The sequence below is a fragment of the Lissotriton helveticus genome, chromosome 9 (assembly GCF_964261635.1).
Source record: "Lissotriton helveticus chromosome 9, aLisHel1.1, whole genome shotgun sequence".
NCBI lineage: Eukaryota > Metazoa > Chordata > Amphibia > Caudata > Salamandridae > Lissotriton > Lissotriton helveticus.
The window spans coordinates 136,557,957-136,577,235 of NC_136070.1; the positions used below are offsets into that span (position 1 = coordinate 136,557,957).

The following is a 19,279-nucleotide window of genomic DNA, read 5'->3' on the forward strand; positions in this document are numbered from 1 at the left end:
ATCATTTACACTGTTGTAGTGCAAGGATAAGTGCAGCATATTCACAACAGCTAGTGCTAGCAGTTTCCCTTTACATCTAGTAAGGCAATGCGCCCTTGTGAAGGGACCATACATTGTTTTCTTAACATCAGAGAAGAGAGGTAGCAAACAGGGTAATAGCAATGCGAGTGATATTATGGTCCCAAGAAAAGACAGAGGCCACAATACTATTGTATTATCCAAATCGTACAACTAAACCATCGGACCATGATACGAATGGCCATAAATGTAATGGAGAATATTGTTATTAAAAGAAATACATGTCAATTGTATGATATAGCTGCTTTAAATATTATTAAAAACAGTTTTAAATAATCCTTTTAAGATGGTCACCGGATTCCTTTAAAATGTAATCACTTTAACAATTCGAAGCATAGATGTAGGTATTAAATAACTAGAGAGTGACCTCTTTATACTCAGTGTTGCATAACACACCATCCACGACTTGTAGGACAATTTGTCAGACTAACCCGAGCCTACCATAATCCTATTTAGGTTAGAACCTTCGTTACCACCGGTCCAGGTCTAGGAAAACTGGATAGAGACTCAGCAATAGAAAAGTATGGGAAAAAATCAAAATAAAAATCAAAGGAGAAAATAAACAAAGATCAAATTGCTCTACAATGGAACAAAAAAACCTACCCACCAAACAACCCTGTCTATTTAATCCCATCTCCCTCCCCCCAAACAACCCTACCAAACTGTTGAGTCCATAATCTTTGTAGATGTTTATCTGAAACCCCTTAATGATCCTAACTGTTAGTAACTAAACTGCTATCCTAACTATAGCCAATGTATAGCCATGTAAACACTTGAAAATCTGACTTTCGAAAGAGAATCCCCATTAATAAACACACCAAACGGCTCACAAAATGTGATTACGAGAGCAAAATCTTGCATTGCAGTTGAAGCCTATGTTGGTCTAAAATTCACATATAGTTACACCACCATTTACTTTTAAAGAACATCCTTCACTCATGGGGTAAATACATGCATCCATAATGCATATAATTAGCAGGTCCCGTCAGCAAAAAGATTTGAGATTGAGCAAGCAAGGACAGGTTTAGCTACCTAGTCATAACTCAGTGTCCTTGTAGTGAGATGTTTGCGCAAAATGGTTCCAATTCTGATGGTTCCTGAAAATTTTGAATTTGGTCTCTGATGGCTACAGTGCACCTAGAGGTACCTGCAAAGTAAAGGACAAGTAGTTCTCTCTTAGAAGTTGTCTCAAGGCCAGAAAGCCTCCACCAAAGTACTGTCATAATAGGACATTTTTAAAACACAGTCTCACCCTTGTTGTTTGGTCTGTATAATTACCCCAATTCTAGGTATCACAATGGCCATCTGCAAGGAGAATTTCGGAAATATAAACTGGAATTGCTCTGTATTGTTTCCAGTGTGATTGATATGAGGGGAAATTGAATTTTGTCACATCTCCGAAAAAGAGAGTACTGTAATGTTTCCAGGTGTGAATTCTTTTGCTGTGTAAGTGTGAAGTTAAATCTCTTAAAGAGACAACACAACAGACAACCAAATCCCTTCTAAACCACCCGTTGCTGTAGCAGAACTTCCATTTTCCATCTGTTGGCATTCTTATTAAAGAAGACAATTGAAAACCTCACATCAGATTATAACACATTCTATTTAGCAAAGTCATTGTTTCAGATCCCCAAGTAGATATGTTCTCTTCATTTAGCTTAAAACTGGTATTATGCTGTGTCTTAAAATGAGAAGTCTTAAAAACAATCTCAATTTCACTCGTAATTCCTACTATGGAACGATTAGGTAGGATGGTAATCTCAATTTAAACATGGCTGGTATTTTAATTCTTTGTAATTAACCAATTTATCTGTGTGTTCTACAGGCGCAATTGGAGACGTACGACTTCTCTAAATTCCACACACTGAAGCCAAAGTTGATTGAAGCAGTAGACAACATGTTGGCAAATAAAATTGCTTCCTTGATGAGCATGATTCGCGAGGAAGAGACCAGCATGCCACCTCAGATGGTACACGGTGGGGCCTTTGAAGGAACAATGGAAGGGCCATTTGGTCAAGGCTATGGTGAAGGTGCTGGAGAAGGTTTGGGAGAAGAAGACTGGGTGGTTGCCAAGGACAAACCTAGCTATGATGAACTTTTCTACATGTTGTCACCAATAAATGGCAAGATCTCTGGAGTGAGTGCCAAGAAAGAAATGGTAAATTCCAAGCTACCGAACAGTGTCCTGGGGAAGATCTGGAAGTTAGCCGACTGCGATAAAGATGGAATGTTGGATGATGAGGAATTTGCCTTGGCAAAGCACTTAATAAAGATTAAACTAGAAGGTTACGAGCTACCGAATGAACTGCCCGTCCATCTTCTTCCACCATCTCACAGAAAACCAGTCTATAATGTAGAGTGATGAGATCGGAGTTAAGGAACAGTGTTGTTCGGACATTTTAGGCGTAAATTAAATTCTGATGCTGTTTTAGGTATTTAAACATGACCAAACCTTGAAATCAGGCCTGTGCTAAGTGAGAAATCTGGGCAGCATTTCCAATAGTCATCATTTGCTTTCAATCTCAGAATATGAAATGTTGACAATATGATGTTTACATTAACTTTAGCAACCATTCCATTTTTGAAATCACCAGCATCCCATCATAGGTGTTGACTTATCATCCTAACCGTAGTTTTAAAAACAATATTTATTAGCATTCCAACATAAAGCTAAATTGACTTCAATATGCCTATATCTATGTTCGTCCTGAGTTGTTAAAGCTTTCTCACTTGTGCCTTATAGCTGCATCAATATTTCACAGCCACAGGACTAAATATCACACCCATATTTTCAGAGGTTCAATAAGAAAGATAGGGATCATTCTGAATTAGCTTCCTGCTCATTACTTCCCTCCCGAGCTAATAATTTATATATGATTGAAAGGAGGGGGACTGGTTCTTTAAACTTTCATCTTTTTTAGGTTACTATATGCTTGCCTTTATGGGACTTGAATGACGTGAAGGCGCTTCAAGTTTCAACAAATGTTTGTTATAGAATGGGGAAGTTGAAGGTTAGACGTATGAAGGTACAATGCTAAGGCAGGAAGTGAAAGAGGTCCCGGTTGAAACCTGGCACTACCAGCCGGCATTTCAAGCTTTGGTCTCCCATTGTCATTATTTTTTATAAATCATTGCCATTTGAAAATTGACAATTTTGACATATTTATAAAGTTGGTTAAAGTTGCAAGAACAGGTTTATCTTGCTTTTACCCATAGGATATTTATTACGGAGCTGCAAAGTTGTGTACATATTAGCAAATCGCATTTACAAATTCCCAATGGCATGGGAGGCAACTTATCATATTAAACATATTTCTAAGTGCATCCCCATTTGGAGTACAAGTGCCTCCAAGGAAGAAGGCTATGAATGGGTATGACCATTAGAGCATTAACCCACCTGAATGTGAAGACCTCAGAAAAGACAGAGGAGCTTATCAGATTGTGATGTAGGGGAACAGTTGTATGCATGTGCATTGGTTAGTCTAGGGGGCTCTTCGAACATGTCCATGTTTATCTAGAATTTCACACAACATGAAGAATCGAGAATGTATTGATTAAGCTTTTCATTTTAACAAGCTTTTTATTACTTTATGTATTAGTGTAATAAGATTTCATAGGTTATTTTTTCTGCTTTGTTACAGTGGTAACGTTACGTTTATTCTACTAGTAAAGCAGCTTTGTACAGAATGGCAATAAATGCTCGCTTGCTATTTCCTCACAAGTTGATTAGGTTAGCTTGAGACCCAGAGTCTATGCCTGGATGTGATGCTGCAGTTCTGTTTTCTTACATTACTTTTTAACAAAAGATATATATTTTATTGAGCAGTATGTATAATATCTCAGTGTATTGATTAATGCATCAATTCAAGTCCTCGATGATGTAAATATTTCTCACACAGACAGCTTTTTCTGTTTTTAGATTTGATTCGGAACACTTGCTTGCATTACTGTTCACCACATTAAGCATTCTTTCTGTCAGTATACCATTGTAGTGGCTCAATGTTTTCTGCATTGACCCACCTTTAACAACAGTTAGGATTGAATGCATAGACATGCTCTTGAGTAGTCGAACCGACCTTTTAGGATAAATGTGAATAAAAACATTTTTATTTTTACATTGAAAGCAAAATGAAAGGCACCAATGGGTTGCCTGGCCTCGGCATCCATACCTACAGTATTTTACACCTACAATGTACAGATAGATATACAATAGTCTGCTGTATCCATGAACACATTTTAATCGTATGTGTACATTTAACTCATCACTACCCTTCTCTTTCAGCCTTAGCTCTTCCTTTTTCTTCCTAGTACTGTCATTGACTGCACCTTTAACACATCAGATGTACTCCCTTCAACTCACCAACCTTTCAAGAATCACACTTTCCTATTGTATTTAGGGGAAATGTTTTTTCCTACCTGTCTTTTTCAAGCACCGTCCTCCTACTTTAGTTACATTTTCTTTTGTCCTTGGTAGTGTTGGTCTGTCTTGAGTTCGAACATATTTTACTATTCACACACTCCTTAAAATGGCCTTCTGAACTCTTGTGACCCATTAGAGCTTTACCTCTCACACAAATTTTATTTTTATTAGATTTTTAATGCTTTGAAAGGTGCTAGTCTCTAAACTTCCTATTTTCTTTAGTAGTATTTCAGTAGTTTAAACTGCAAACATTTTAGCAGGGGGAGGAACTTTCATATTTTGCCACAGAAGACAATATACATTTTCCTGGCTCAGAGCGAATGATTGTATGTATGTATGTGTGTGTGTGTATACATCTGTGAGATATATATATATATATATATTAATAAAATGTTAGCCCTACGTTCCTGAAATCCAGGGGAATACAGATTCCGTATAATGTAACATATCACCACACCTCTTTTTGTATGCCAGTTCAAGTGCTACTGTTTACTTTAACTTAAGGCTTTATTTGCCCTTGTTGCAGAGTTAAAGTTGCTAAGTTACTTTGATAGTTTGCTGCTGAAGAAGGCTGTTTCACTCTCCCTGACCTCTAACCACGCCACTGTATTCATTTTATAAGTTGGACTTCACAACAGATTTCAAACAAATTTCTGTAATATACCACTCACCTCCCGATTTGTGATATCTGAATTCTGAAATAACATTCCTAACACGAGTATTCTTGAACTTCTAGTCCTCTTTCTCCTCTGATTCCCTTTTTCAAAGGAGCCTAAAAACAAGATGCACACTTGTCTCTCCACTGTAGTATTCAATTTGATTGAACATAATTGAACCTCCGGTGCTTTCTGTTGGCTGTAATGGCTGCAAAGTCATACTAATCTACTCAGTGGCGTAACAAAGGCCCCTCAGTGCGGTGGAGCCCCAAGCTCTACGAGCCCCCCTCAGTACATTATTCTGGCCTGGGAGCTTCCGAGTATGTCCGGAAGGGTAATATATTTTTCATTGATCGTAGGCTACTACTTATTTACCATAGAATCATCCTTCGTAGTTGGCACAGTGCCTCAAAATCATAGCTCATGGGGGACCTTTCGATGTAGGTAACCTAATGATGAGGTTAAATAACTTCCTTAAACACATGGTGCACGTTCTGGATTTCACCCTCAACATATTAAGTGCAACAGTGCCTGAAGAGCCCAGGCAAATGATTGTAGTTCTAAAACTTTACAAATCTGCTCTACCTTATTTTTTTTGATCTTTAGTTTTTGGGATGGGTGTTGGGGGGCACCTAAGTGTATATACCTCTGCCAGACCAATAATGTTCAAGCTGTTTCCGCCTGCTAGCACCCATTTCCATTTGTTTTTGGGGGTTTTAGTTCAAATGTTGCATTGTTCAATTATCTAAGGTGTATTACCCTTTGCTATTGTAGCATTGAAAGCAGAGCTAGGTGCTCATTCCAAGTTCCTTTAGTGAGCTCTGCTCTGAGAGCAATTTCAGAAGATACATACTCTAGTGGACGTGGTTTGGACTACAACATGAGCACTCTATTTTTCTAGTAAATGTGCTATTTCACTTTGGAGGTGAGAGTTACTGTATTGATAATTAAAACATTAAGAAATTCTCATAGAAGTAAGGTATGCATGAATGATGGGTGATGGCATGAAATTTGGAACGCAGAATTACACAATACTGTGAAGGCTGTCTACCATATTACAGAACAGTTGAAAAGAATGGCTTCATTCACTTAAAAAAAGATAATTACAAAAGTGTACATGTTTATAAAACAGAATGCAGAAAACAGTTTACACCTCTCCCAATTTAGAAATGGATAACCATGTGATTGAGTGCTTGCTACAAACTCCGGAGTGTATCGCATGTTGCGTCCCTTAAAGACAGTATTGTCTTTATTTAATTCAACTTCTATGGAAATGTTGAAAGCTTAAAACATGGAGAAACTATGGTCAGAGAAGATAGAATTTTCTTTTCTATAACTGTAGATAATGTCTACTTTTTAGGGACATGGAGAATTGATGTTTTTCCTGGAATTTGATTTGAAAACTTGTTCTACCAATCACATTTTAACTGAAATGTTATATTGCTATTCTTTGAACACAGATATTTATTGTAAAAAAAAAATAGAAATGAATTATTGGCAAAATAGAGCATTAATAATTCAGATTGTGCAGTGTTATGTCATTGAAATATTAATAAACTAGCAGTGTGCCTTTTGAAAACAGTTTTTAATTTGAGAAACATTTTCCATATTTGTCTGTTATTAATTTGTGAATTTCTATTGCATATGTAAATTCGCAGTCAATGCATTTCAAATCTATTCAGTGTTTTAAATCTAAAGGTCATTTGAAATAGAATGTTATTGCTTATAAAATCTTGTGAAAATAGTACACAAGATTGTTGTCTTTCATTCACTAATCATTAGGAACTCCACTGCGCTACTAGGCAGGTTAGATTGGGAACTTTGTATTAAAAATATACAATAGCTTTAAAAGTCAGAAGTGGGCACTACCCACATGGTCTTTTCAGGCACAAAAACCCCTATACCTAGCAGTTGAGAACAATTCAGCAGTTGCGTTTTCTTTATTTCTGAGTATTTGTGATGCAGTTTCCCTTTCTTTTCTTACTATTTAGTCTTTATAAGGAGAAAGAAAGGAAACGCCTGGCACTTCTTGGAGGATCTGGATGTTTTATGTCCATCTGGAAGAACTCCACCTGAGCTCAGTACAACAAAAAATGGCTATGTTTGTTATTGGGGCTTGTCAAGAGACCAAACCGACGCTTTTGCTTGGTGGAAGGAGTCATGATGCTTTCTCAACATCTGATTGAATAAAGCATGCTATAGGGCACCTCCAGAACCTACATAGCTGCCATGTGGGCCTATCAAAACGAGCTCGGTGATATCTACTCCACTGCCACTGAGTTAATCACATGACACTCCTAGTATACTATGTGTTTTATTTTTGGTCAAGTGCTGCAAAGTCTACTGGGCCCTCAACCCTGATCCAGTCAGATTTATGCATAAACCTTTTGGATATATGGCCTCGTGTGAAAATGTAGTTTCTCTCTGGAAGGTTATGGCTATGAGCTCAGCCAGGTGCCCGAGTGGGATTTGAGTCATATGTGCTTCAGAATCTTAGACTGAATTGAGTGGTCTTGAGTGCCTACTCCATTTCTTACTTTGGAGTTCCATGTGAATGAAAGCCCCCTGTTGCCCCCACATTAGTTCTGCATCTGAATTTGTGCCCTGCTGAGCGAGTACTAGACTACTTAGACAGTGGGTGCATCTTGAGCTTTTGTCAATGACACATTTGTCGAGAAAGGTATTCATACTGGTTATGGTAGGTGTAAACTGCCAGAGGTGGCCTTTTCCTCCCCTCCCGCACTAAATCATTACATTGAAAAGAGCTAGGATGTAGCAGCTGACTAGAACTCCTTTGCTTATAGCCTGTAGATTCTTGCTCATTATGAACAGCTGTCTGCTACCCCCTCTGTCATTGACCGAAAACGCACACTAGTTGGCTTCATTTTTTTTTGTATAAAGATAGCTGACAAGGACATATGTGTAATAGCAGGAAGCAGTGTTAAAATGTGCATACGCCTCAACAACAGTGTTGTTTAGGGGTGCGTCCACCTCATTTGTAGCAATACGAATTTCAGTCAATGAGATGGAAGTTCCAACTGTCATACGCCCCCTAGAGGCCACCATACCTCAGATATCGACAGACTGTTGTGTGAGGGCCATGGCAGAGCTTTGCTCTAGCCTTTCTGTGACCTCAACCTGTTACCTGGTCTACCCTGACACAGCCCTACCTTCAGCTTTGAGACTACTGTAAGTTGAAGGGGAAAAGGTCTCTTTCAACTGAGGTAGGGAACCTTTTTCAACTTCCAGTCGTCACTAACTGTCACCATGGTTGACAGAGAAAATACATCACTTTTTAAGGCCTGCGCTACTTGTGGTCCCAAGAAAGTCTATACTGATGACCCACAGGTACAATGTATTTATTGCCTGGCCCTTGTCCACCAATGCCACATCCCAGGCCAACTCCATCCCCTCCACACCAAGAGCCCAACATCCAAATACAATAACACCAATTACATTGTGATGAAAGTGCCAACAAGTGGAATGATTACATGGCACCTGTAAGAAATGTGGTTACTGGTTCAGGGGTGTGTGAGAACCCTTCCATAGCAACAACTATAATTCTACTCAGGGTGACGTCCCAAGCAAACCCTAAATTAACCTGTGCTCAACCCACGGCTTGACACTGAGCAGTCAGGGTTAACTTGGAGGCAATGTGTAAAGTATGTGCAACACTTCAAACTAATAACGTGAAAGCACACCACAAAAGGATCCAGCACAGATTTACAACAAAACAAAGTTATTTTTAATAACTAAAACAAAAATTAAATTACAAAAATTAGATTAGTAGAACCAGAGATATTCAATTTTAAAGATATTAGTGTAAATAGTGGCACTAACTGTGTATATATGGTTGTGCCGTACCGGGACAAAGTCAGAAGTTCACACCGACCGCAATGGAGCGTGGGCTAGCTACAGGGACCCAGTTAAGCCAGCTGAACAAAGTACCTTAAATCGTGGTTTGCAGATCTTTGTGAGGATCCGCTTCGAAGATGCGTCATGCAGCGGAACCAGTGCGTCCGTTCTGCGATGTAGCAAGGCTGCGGTGCAAGATCCTGCATCATCGAGGATCCTGTCTTCCAGAATTTGTGAAGAGGAGTAGAGGGTGCGCTGTGCAGACGGCATGATGCGCCGGTTCTGAGGAGCTGAGATGCAGAGTTCTGCATCGTTATTGAGGCTGTGATGGTCTGCGCCAAGAATGCGATTCATAGTGGTGGTTCCAATGTGGTAATGGGCTGCGATGCCATTCTGTGAGACTGTTCTGATCCACACAGTAGCGGCGATGTGTTGGTTGCACTAGGGGTTGCTCCATATAGCAGAGAAGATGCATTAGTTCCGCTGGATTCAAGGAGGCTGTCAGAGTTATGTTATGTTAATGAAGCTTTTAAAGCGTACTGTTACCCAAGGGTGTCCTGGCGCTGAGCACTGCCTAGGTGGTTGCCAAGAAGATGGATATTCAGAAAACAGCTACGTTTTCAGCCCCTTCCTAAAGGAAAGGAGTTCAGTGGCTTTCCTGAGAGGCACTGGCAGGTTGCTCCAGGCTTTTGCAGCACAAACGATGAAACTCCTGCCACCCCAGTTGGCTTTTTTCACTCTGGGAACGGTCACTTGCTTTGCTTCCAGAAAACGCAAGGTTATTCCGGGGACATACCATTGTGTACGTTGTCTCAGGTAGTCCGGGCCGCTGCCCTTTAAGGACTTGAAGACTATACAAAGCGCGTTAAATTGTGCACGTTGTTTTACTGGGAGCCAGTGGAGATGTCAAAGTCCCTTTCTCACTGAGACAAACCTAGGTGTGCCAAAGAGCAGCCTAGCTGCAGCATTCTGCACAAGCTGGAGTCTGTTCAGATGTTTCTTTTGAATGTTCAGGTACAGACTGGACAGAATGAGCGCTGTAACTGGTGTCCTGAAGCTATCCTCTGGCAGAAAGAATTTTATTTTCCTCAGGATTCTGAGGAGAAAGAAGCTCGTGGAAACGACCCCGCTAACTTGATCGCCAAAGGTGAGTTTATTATCCATAATTACCCCGAGATTTTTGGCTTTCATAGAGTGTGCTGGAGGCATTCCCATTTCCTAAGGCCACTAGTCCGGCGTCCAGATGTTAGGGTTATTGCAAAATATGATGACCTCTATCTTCCCTGCATTGAGTTTCAAGCAGTTCGAAGACATCCGGTCTGCAATGGCTTTCATGCAATCATGGCATCTTGAACCTGTTCCCACTTCTTTGCCTCGCTGTAACGACAGCACAATTTGTGTGTCGTCCGCGTAAGATGTTAATTGAAGCCCGAAAGATCTTATCAGGGCGGCCAGTGGGCACACGTAGATATTAAAGAGGGTGGGACTAAGGGACGACCCCTGGGGCAACCCGCAAGGAAGGAAAAAAGGCTTACATCTATCCCTCCCCAAATCCACCTTGTGAGATCTTTCGGCCATAAAAGATTTCAGGAGTTTCCAGGCCTTACCCTGAACCCGTGCAGTTGAAAAACGGTCCATCAAAACTTTGTGATGGACCGTTTTTCTTTTTTTTCTTCCCTTTCCCATATTGAATCCGTTATTGCTTTTATGATATTTATATCGAAATAAAGCTTGATTGACTTGACTTGACCATATCGAAGGCTGCTGACAGATCCAACATAATCCAGATCGCAGCGCCTCCCTGGTCCACGGCCTCGTACTTCCTCCGTGGCTTTGATCAGGGCTAGCGCCATGCTGTGTTCAGCACAAAAGCTGTATTGCGTAGAATCTAGCAAACGGTTTACCTGAAAGAAAGTGCTGAGTTGTACATTCATAGCACCCTCTATCATTTTTGCCGGCAAAGGGAGGCATGAAATAGTTCTGTAGTTGTTCGTATTCCCTAGATCCAGATTAGGTTTTTTTAACAATGGAAGTATTGAGGCCGATTTCCAGGTCTTAGGAAACTGGCCTGACTTGAAGATGATGTTAAACAAAGGAGTAAGGATAGAGCCAATGACCTCAGGGATGCCTTTAAGCACTGACACTGGACAATGGTCCAGGGGAGATCCGGATCGGGTCACCATCCGAAGGTTAATTAAGTCTTGTGTCTCGAGTGGTGTAAAACCCTCTAATAGAGGTGATGATTTGGTGGCAATGGGCATTGTCTATCTGAGACCTCAGCTTCCTCTTTTTGTTGATAGCTGAAGGAGGAGCAGATTGCTTCCACCTTTAGCCGACAAAAGGAGGCTAACGATTCACAGTGTGCTGGGCTACTGCGTGAGTGGGGTCTGGCCGGGTTTGTAAGTTTGGTTCTGGTTTTAAAGAGTTCTTTTGTTGAGGATTTGGCCTCGTTGATTTGCTCCACAAAATGTTTTTTTGATTTCAAAGAGTAATTTTTTATAGTTAGAGAGACTTGTTTTATAAGCCTCTTTATTGATGGTATTGTACCCATTTCTCCAGACCCTTTCCAGGCTATTGCCCTCAGTTTTGTGCTTTTGTAAGTTTTCAGAATACAAGGGAGCTGAAGGTAGGGCTCGCTTGGGGCTATACAGTTTAACCGGGGCCAGTTTACTGCAAGCTGCCTCAATCATCCCGAGTATGCGTCCGTGGCCTCCTCCACTTTGTCTGAAAGACATGGGGCTGTTACTTTCAAAATATTCCCTAAGTCAAGGCTATTAACATTTTTCCAGTCCTGTATTGCAATCATCTGCTTGGGCTCTGGTTTATGTTGGTGATGTGGGGTCTGTGATAGTTTAAAAATAATGGCGGCATGATCTGTCCAAATCGAGAGACAGTACTTCGATGAGGGAAAGGCTGGGATTATTGGAAAAAAATTCCATCTAAAGTGTGCCCTGCTACATAGGTAGAGCCTTCTACCCGCTGCTCGAGGTCTCCTCCGGTCATAATTTGCTCCGGCCTCGAATTATCAGGGTCTGTGGGATCCTCCAGGTGAAAGTTAAAATCCCCTAATATTGTATAAGAGCACATAAGAAAAGAAGTTATTTACCTGTAACTGTAGTTCTCCAGTATTGGAATGTTTCATAGATTCACATGCTTGAATCATTCTCAGTCGTTGAGATGGGAGTCCCCAATATCTTTAAAAGTAACGTCCTAGTAGACCTAGAACATATGGCTTAAGGCCTCATTATTTAGTAACATATCCTTGTCCTTATTAAAAAATGACCAAACTTAGAAAACAGCCAAACTTAGAAAACAGCCAATCAGATGATACCACCCTGTGAAAGCTTCCTGAGAGAAGCTCCAGTCCCTCAGATTTTCCAAACATTAGTGCGTACAAAGAGAAATAACTGTGAAACCATAGGTGAGCTTCTTAAGGGGAGGTAGGTGGGTTCCATGTGAATCTACAGTTAAGTAACTTATGTTTTTTACTCGAAAGTCAAGTATAAATTCCCTTCAGGTTCACCTACCTTTCAACCACTCCATATGCACTCTACTCACATGCGTTAGACAAACAGTTTTAAAGGAGCTATGAATTCCACGGGGTATCGAAACAATTATAAATCCAGTTTAATATAAATATTCAGTTATAAAACACATAATTAGCAATTTGATAGAAAGATCATTAAGTCTGTGTATCAAGATGTGATTCTATATCGCACACATTTAACAACTGTTGTTAAATTTGTGCAATATAGAATCACATCCTGATCAAAAACATCACATTGCAGAAAAAAGTTGATCAGGATGTGATTATCGCACAAATTTAACAGGTGTTGTTAAATTTGTGCGATAGAGAATCCCATCCTGATAAGAAACCGTTTTCTGCAATGTGATGTTTTCTCATATCTTTACAAATTAACTTTTTTGTGACAAATTGACTTTCTTTGTGTTGTTCCTCCCATTTTTTTTTATTGTAAAATTTTGGAAGATATATTTTTAAAGATCTTTGTATCAAATTGCAAATGATGTATTTTATAACTGAATATTCATCATCATCATCAAATCACTTTATTCGATTAATTAAAATCATAAAAGTACACAGATGAATCACATTCAATATATACAATATAAAACAATAGAATAGTCGTAGAGAAGCCATATGATAGTTGCTAACGTATTTCATGTATGTACAGATGAAAAGGGCTACAATAAAATTCATGGTTCACTTATACTCCAGCCTCTTAGTTTCTTACATCTTATGGCTGCAACAAGATAACTAGCAATATTAAAAATGTTCCATGTATTGTTTAACAATTGCAAATACATTAAGGCGGGTTTAACCTGATGCAATGAATATTCATATTACGATATATCTGGCTGTTTCTTGGAAGAACAAGTAAATGTAAAACAAATTATTTGTTTCCATCTTTTATCCACGGTTCACATTTCCAGACAATGTATATTGTTCTTATTCAAGCCTTGAAAAAGTCTTGTGACTAAGACGAAACACGTGTCGGCTGATGTTTGCTGGATCATACAAATAATACGTGAATAATGGGAACATTTTGGAATCTTCAGAATTATTTCTGGCATGAGAAGAGAGAACATCGACTCTGGATCTCGGCTCTGAATTTGGCATATTGTGGACTACTATGTTCACATTGTTATGATACATAGGATTAAATGGTCCTGTGTTTTACCTCAAAGAGAGTGCTGCAAAAAAAGGTTCTAGTATGGTTATGTATCTAGCATATTAGTCTTCTAATCTTGCAAGTAGCACCTTCAGGTAGTAGGGTGGCTGAACCTATAGATTATCTCGTCCGAATCTAGATATTTTCACCCAGCCCAAAGATTGGCACAACTGGAATACCAGCTAGAAATAGTTATGCAGGACATTAAGAAAATCTTATCTACCCTTTCCACTGCCACCACCCAACGCCCACCCCCCACACACACAGGCACTCCCAACAAACAAATACCACCACAAGGCGCAACGACTCAGATGGAAGACAACCCCCCTTAGAATACAACAACAAAGACACAAAAGGACTAGCGCTGTAATGTACATGCAAGAGGCGAGGAATCTCGCTGAATCCTATAAAGCAGCTCCAACTGTCACCCCCAGCTCTGTGATACAAGTAATCACTGGATTTGGTAGAGAACATACCGCACCAAGTACAGTGAGACCTCCAGCTCACCTCACTAATATTCCTATGGCTGTGGTCCAAGTAATCTCTGGATTTGGTAGAGAACATACCGCACCGAGAACAGTGAGACCTCCAGCTCACCTTGCCAATATTCTTATGGCTCCCACAAATGAGAAGCTCAACAAATGTAAATGTTTTTGTACTTGTATAGCGCACAGCTACCCGCAGTGGGTTTCCCGGCGCTTGTACGAATACCGTAAGGGAACCCTACCTGGGTTTCCCTGTGAAGTGTCCACTCCTTGGCACCCCCATGGTGCAGACCAGGCATCCCTCGCGTTGTGGGGGCCATTGTGGAGACTAAGCAAGCTAATGCCCAGAGTTGCAGTGTGGGACCCATGATCAGAACAGGCACTGGGGCGAGAATATCCGGTCAGGGGAATTAATGAGCCCGAGACCCGCCGAAGCGAGAATCGAACCCTGGTCCCTGGCCAGAGCTCTGCATCGAGGTCTGCCTGCTCTAACCATTGAGCCACACTTCTCCACAACAACACGAGGGCGACTAACTGCATGCTTATAAACTGCAGATCTACGAACTAACACGCAACCAAACTGGCAGAAACCATCCTAACACACGACATAGATATCACGTTCATCACAGAAACCTGGTTGAACGAATCCTCACCCCGCATCTTCGATACGCTAGTACCGCCAGGGTTCTCAATCATCAACAAGGACAGAAAAAATCAGCGAGGTGGGGCGACCGCAATCATACATAAAAGGAACATCTCTATAACCAAAACCTTAAAATACAATACATTGGAATACCTAACCGCCACCGTTAAGACTTCATACAACAAAATGCTTCACTGTCAACTCCTCTACCATCCACAACCCACCAGTCAACACTCTCTCTTTTGGAGAACATCTGGCAGACCTGATCACACACTGCTCACTATCAGACGCGAACTACATTATTCTAGGAGACCAAAACCTTCACTGGAACGAGATAAACAACCCTCTGATTCAAACTTTAAATGAGGTCCTCTACAATACCAATTTGACCCAACACTGCACCGAACAAACGCACAACAAAGGCTCAATCCTGGATGCCATCATAGTTCACGACGTTGCAATTCCCATAGACTGTACCCTCCCCGTTGACTGGTCAGATCTTCATCTCATTCTCTTTCATATCAATCATAAGACACATCGACCGCCTAGCACAAATGATCCCTTTCACTGGATGAGAAACCTGAGACAGATCCTCCTCGAAGAAATAGAAGAAGGAATAAGTACACTCCCCCCCCCCCCCCCCCCCCCTACCGCAGGCAACAGGTCCACAACTGAGCTCACCTCACAGTACAATGCGGCTCTGACCGCCATGCTGGACCAAATAGCCCCCCTGAAACTGAAAAAAACCAAGACCCTTCTATCGAGATTGTGGTTCAACACTGACCTAAACCTGGAAAGAAGACAACTAAGAGCTGCAGAAAGACTTTGGCTCAATAACCCTTCGACAACCCACCTTCAAAAACTCAAAAAGGAACGTAGGAACGATAAAAAGCACATCATAAATGAAAACTCCACCTTCTGCTGCGGTGCACTCAATAATGCTAAAAATCGCCCCAAAGAACTCTTCAATATCATCAGACAAGAAACATCCAAACCATCACCTTCTGCAATTCCGGCCTCAAAAGACCTATGTAACACATTTGCCAATTTCTTCAATGAAAAAATAACAAAGATTAAGCTCTCACTTACGGATCACCTCTGTCCTCTCAATGAAGGCACGCTACTCTATAAAGAAGACATGAACCCACTCGGGCATTCCACAAACAACTAGATAACATTCAAACCCGTCACTGAAACTTAAATTATTGCACTGACTACCGGATCCAAGCCTTCATCACACATTAAGGACCCTCTCCCCGCTCAACTGGCTGCTAAAAATCTCATACTCTCTCTAGCCCCACGCTGGTTGGAGATTATAAATAGCCCTTTGAAAACAGGAATCATGCCTGACTGCCTCAAAATCGGTCAGGTAACACCATTACTGAAAAAAGCAGGCGCTGACCTTCACAACCTCAACAACTTCAGGCCTGTCTCCAATCTCCCATTCCTAGCAAAAGTACTAGAAAAATGTGTTCTCCGTCAACTCACCCATCACATGGACAACAACAATCTCCTTGACCCTCACCAATCGGGCTTTAGAAAAGGATGCAGCACAGAGACTGCCATCTTGACTGTCATTGATGACATCCACTAATCACTGGACATGGACCGCTGCTGTCTACTCATACTCCTGCACCTTTTGTCGGCCTTTGACACAGTTGACCACAATCTACTCATCAACGTACTCCATGAAAGGGTAGGAGCAGAAGGAGTGGTCTTACAATGGTTCATCTCCTTTTTGCAAAACCGCTCTCAAAGAATAAAAATCAGAAACTTCATGACCGATCTACACCCTATAACCAGAGGCATTCCCCAAGGTTCAGTTCTCTCACCCACACTGTTCAACATTTACATGGAGCCACTCACCATCATCTTCAAAAAAGCCAACATACCCTTCCACCTCTACGCTGACGACACCCAGATCTACCTTGAAACGTCTACCAAAGCGGACATGCAAAGACTAAGTGATACCCTAATAGAAGTCCAAAAATGGCTGTCTCAAAACCATCTGAAACTCAACCAAGACAAAACGTAAATCCTCCTCATAGCAAACAAAAAGCAGACCCCCCCCGAATCACGGAATGGTTAAAGTCCATTGATGCTCTCAACTGCACTCTCATCCCGGCAGACTCCGTGCAAGTCCCTGGGAATAACTTTAGACCCCAACCTTGACATGGTCAAACACATCAAGAACACCGCAAGATGTGCCTTCTTCAACTTAAAACTACTAAACAAATTCAAACCCTTCATCCCTCCTAAAGACCTTAAGCAAGTCACGCAATCCCTCGTGCTGTCCAGATTAGACTACAGGAACGCCACCCTCACAGGTACGGCTAAGCTACACCTTGCTCCTCTTAGATCTACCCTAAATGCAGCAGCCAGAATAGTGATGGGAGTGAAGAAAAATGAACACATCTCCCCCCGCTCTTAACCCCTTCGGTGCTGGTGACGGAACCGCTCCGTCACCAGCGTCGGTTGAGCTGTGCTGGTGACGGAGCGGTTCTGTCATGGCCCGCCCAGCTCGATAGAACGCTCATGCGCGGCACGAATTCCGCGCCTGCGCTGAGCGTTCTATTGAGCGGGGCGGGCCGTGACGGAACCGCTCCGTCACGAGCACAGCTCAACCGAAGCTCGTGACAGAGCGGCTCCGTCACGAGCATGCGGCCGCCGTGCGGCCGCCGAAAAACGTTAGCACTGCGGCGGAATAGCCGCCGCAGTGAAGGTGTTAAAGAGCTCAACTGGCTTCCAATAGAATTGCGTGCTAACTTCAGAACTGCTTCTCACCCACAAAGCTCTGCACACTGGCAAACCCACCTATCTAGCTGCCAAACTCAAATAATCGGGACAGACAAGAAATCTCAGGAGCACCAACACTATGCTACTCAGCCCCCCCGAAAACTTGTAAACAAAAGACCTTATCTCGGTCTTTCTCTTGAAATGCACCAAGATTTTGGAATGCCATCCCTATACATGTCAAGACGAACCCTTCCTTCAAAGAATTCAAAAGCCAGCTCAAAGTGCTCTTCCTTAATCGAGCTCTCACGAAATGACAAAGGCCTACAATTACTGATCCGCCATCAACTGAGGATCCAGTTAATACAATAAGGACAACCCCTTACAGCATCTTACTCTTGACCCGCACATTACTCTCCGACTATTCCCACATCCGCTACTACTCTGCATTCAATTGCTACATGACTTATACCTATCAATGATCTGTCTTTCAAAACTGTGTTCACTGTTCCACTCTCTGTTTACTCAACTGTTATTCGACAAATGTTGTGAAACGCTACGATACCTTCGGGTCTGGCTAGCACTATATAAAACTCCAAAATAAATAATAAATAAAACAGTACTGTTTAAAAAAAATACTTGTGACATTGTTTGTTGTGCGGTAAAATTCCCTTTTGGGAACCACTTCTACCTTTATTGTGAAGTTATTGAATAATACCATTGTTGGTCATAATAGTCTTGATCATCCTGGTATTTACCATTAAGCTCTGATGGGCTTTGCACTGCCCCAAAGAGGCAGTCATCCTCATCTATCATCATCCATAAGGAGTGAGGCTAACGAACAAGTTACTTACCTTCGGTAACGCTTCTTCTGGTAGATACATTATCTGCCTGTGGATTCCTCACCTTGTGAATATCCCCCTGCGTCAGCAGCATTCGGAAATTCTTTTTGTAGCTTCGCGCCGACGTGGAACGAAGTCACATAGGCACGGCATCGCGTGCGACTCCGCTGACGTCACCGACACCATATTAGGGCCACGCCGGCGTGATGACATCCGTTCCACCCTTTTTTCCGTGCCTTCGAGGCACACGGACGGACTGATGATAGCAGAAATATACACAGTATACACAGTACACAAATGCCAAGATAACACGCACAGTGTGAAACCAATGCAGGAAATTTAAACATTAGAAACATTTCCTTTGACAATAAAATTAAATACAATACAACAACTCAAGTATAGAAGAGTGGACAACGGGGAGGCGGGTGGGTCAGTGAGGAATCCACAGCCAGATATTGTATCTACCAGAAAAAGCGTTACCGAAGGCAAGTAACTTGTTCTTCTGATAGATGCATCTGCCAGTGGATTCCTCACCTTGTGAATAGAGTCCCACAGCAGTCCCCACTCCCGGAGGAGGGTGTCCACTCTCCTATACTATAAAATCCTGGAGGACAGCGCGCGCAAAGTGGCCCTCCCTCCTCACTTCGGTATCCAAGCAGTAATGCTTCGCGAAAGTGTAGAGGGAGGCCCAAGTTGCAGCTCTACAAATATCCTCAACAGGAACACCCCTAGACAATGCAGAAGTCGATGACTTTGCTCTAGTAGAGTGAGCTCTTATACCCTCTGGAGAGTCCTTACCCGCCAGGGCGTAGCAAATCTTAATGCAGAGGATAATCCACCACGAGAGCGTGCGCTTGTGCACCGCCTTCCCCTTCT

The 19,279-nt window shown here is 41.7% G+C and overlaps 1 protein-coding gene across 1 annotated transcript in view; it reads left to right on the plus strand.

Annotated features, from left to right (window-relative positions):
• Positions 1-4,061, plus strand: part of EHD4 (EH domain containing 4) — a 183,177-nt gene extending 179,116 nt beyond the window's left edge. Inside the window, exon 6 of the mRNA XM_078659642.1 lies at positions 1,904-4,061. Coding sequence (XP_078515768.1) covers positions 1,904-2,440 — 537 coding nt within the window. The 3' untranslated portion in view covers positions 2,441-4,061. The remainder of the gene's footprint in view (positions 1-1,903) is intronic.
• Positions 4,062-19,279: the final 15,218 nt, after the last annotated feature.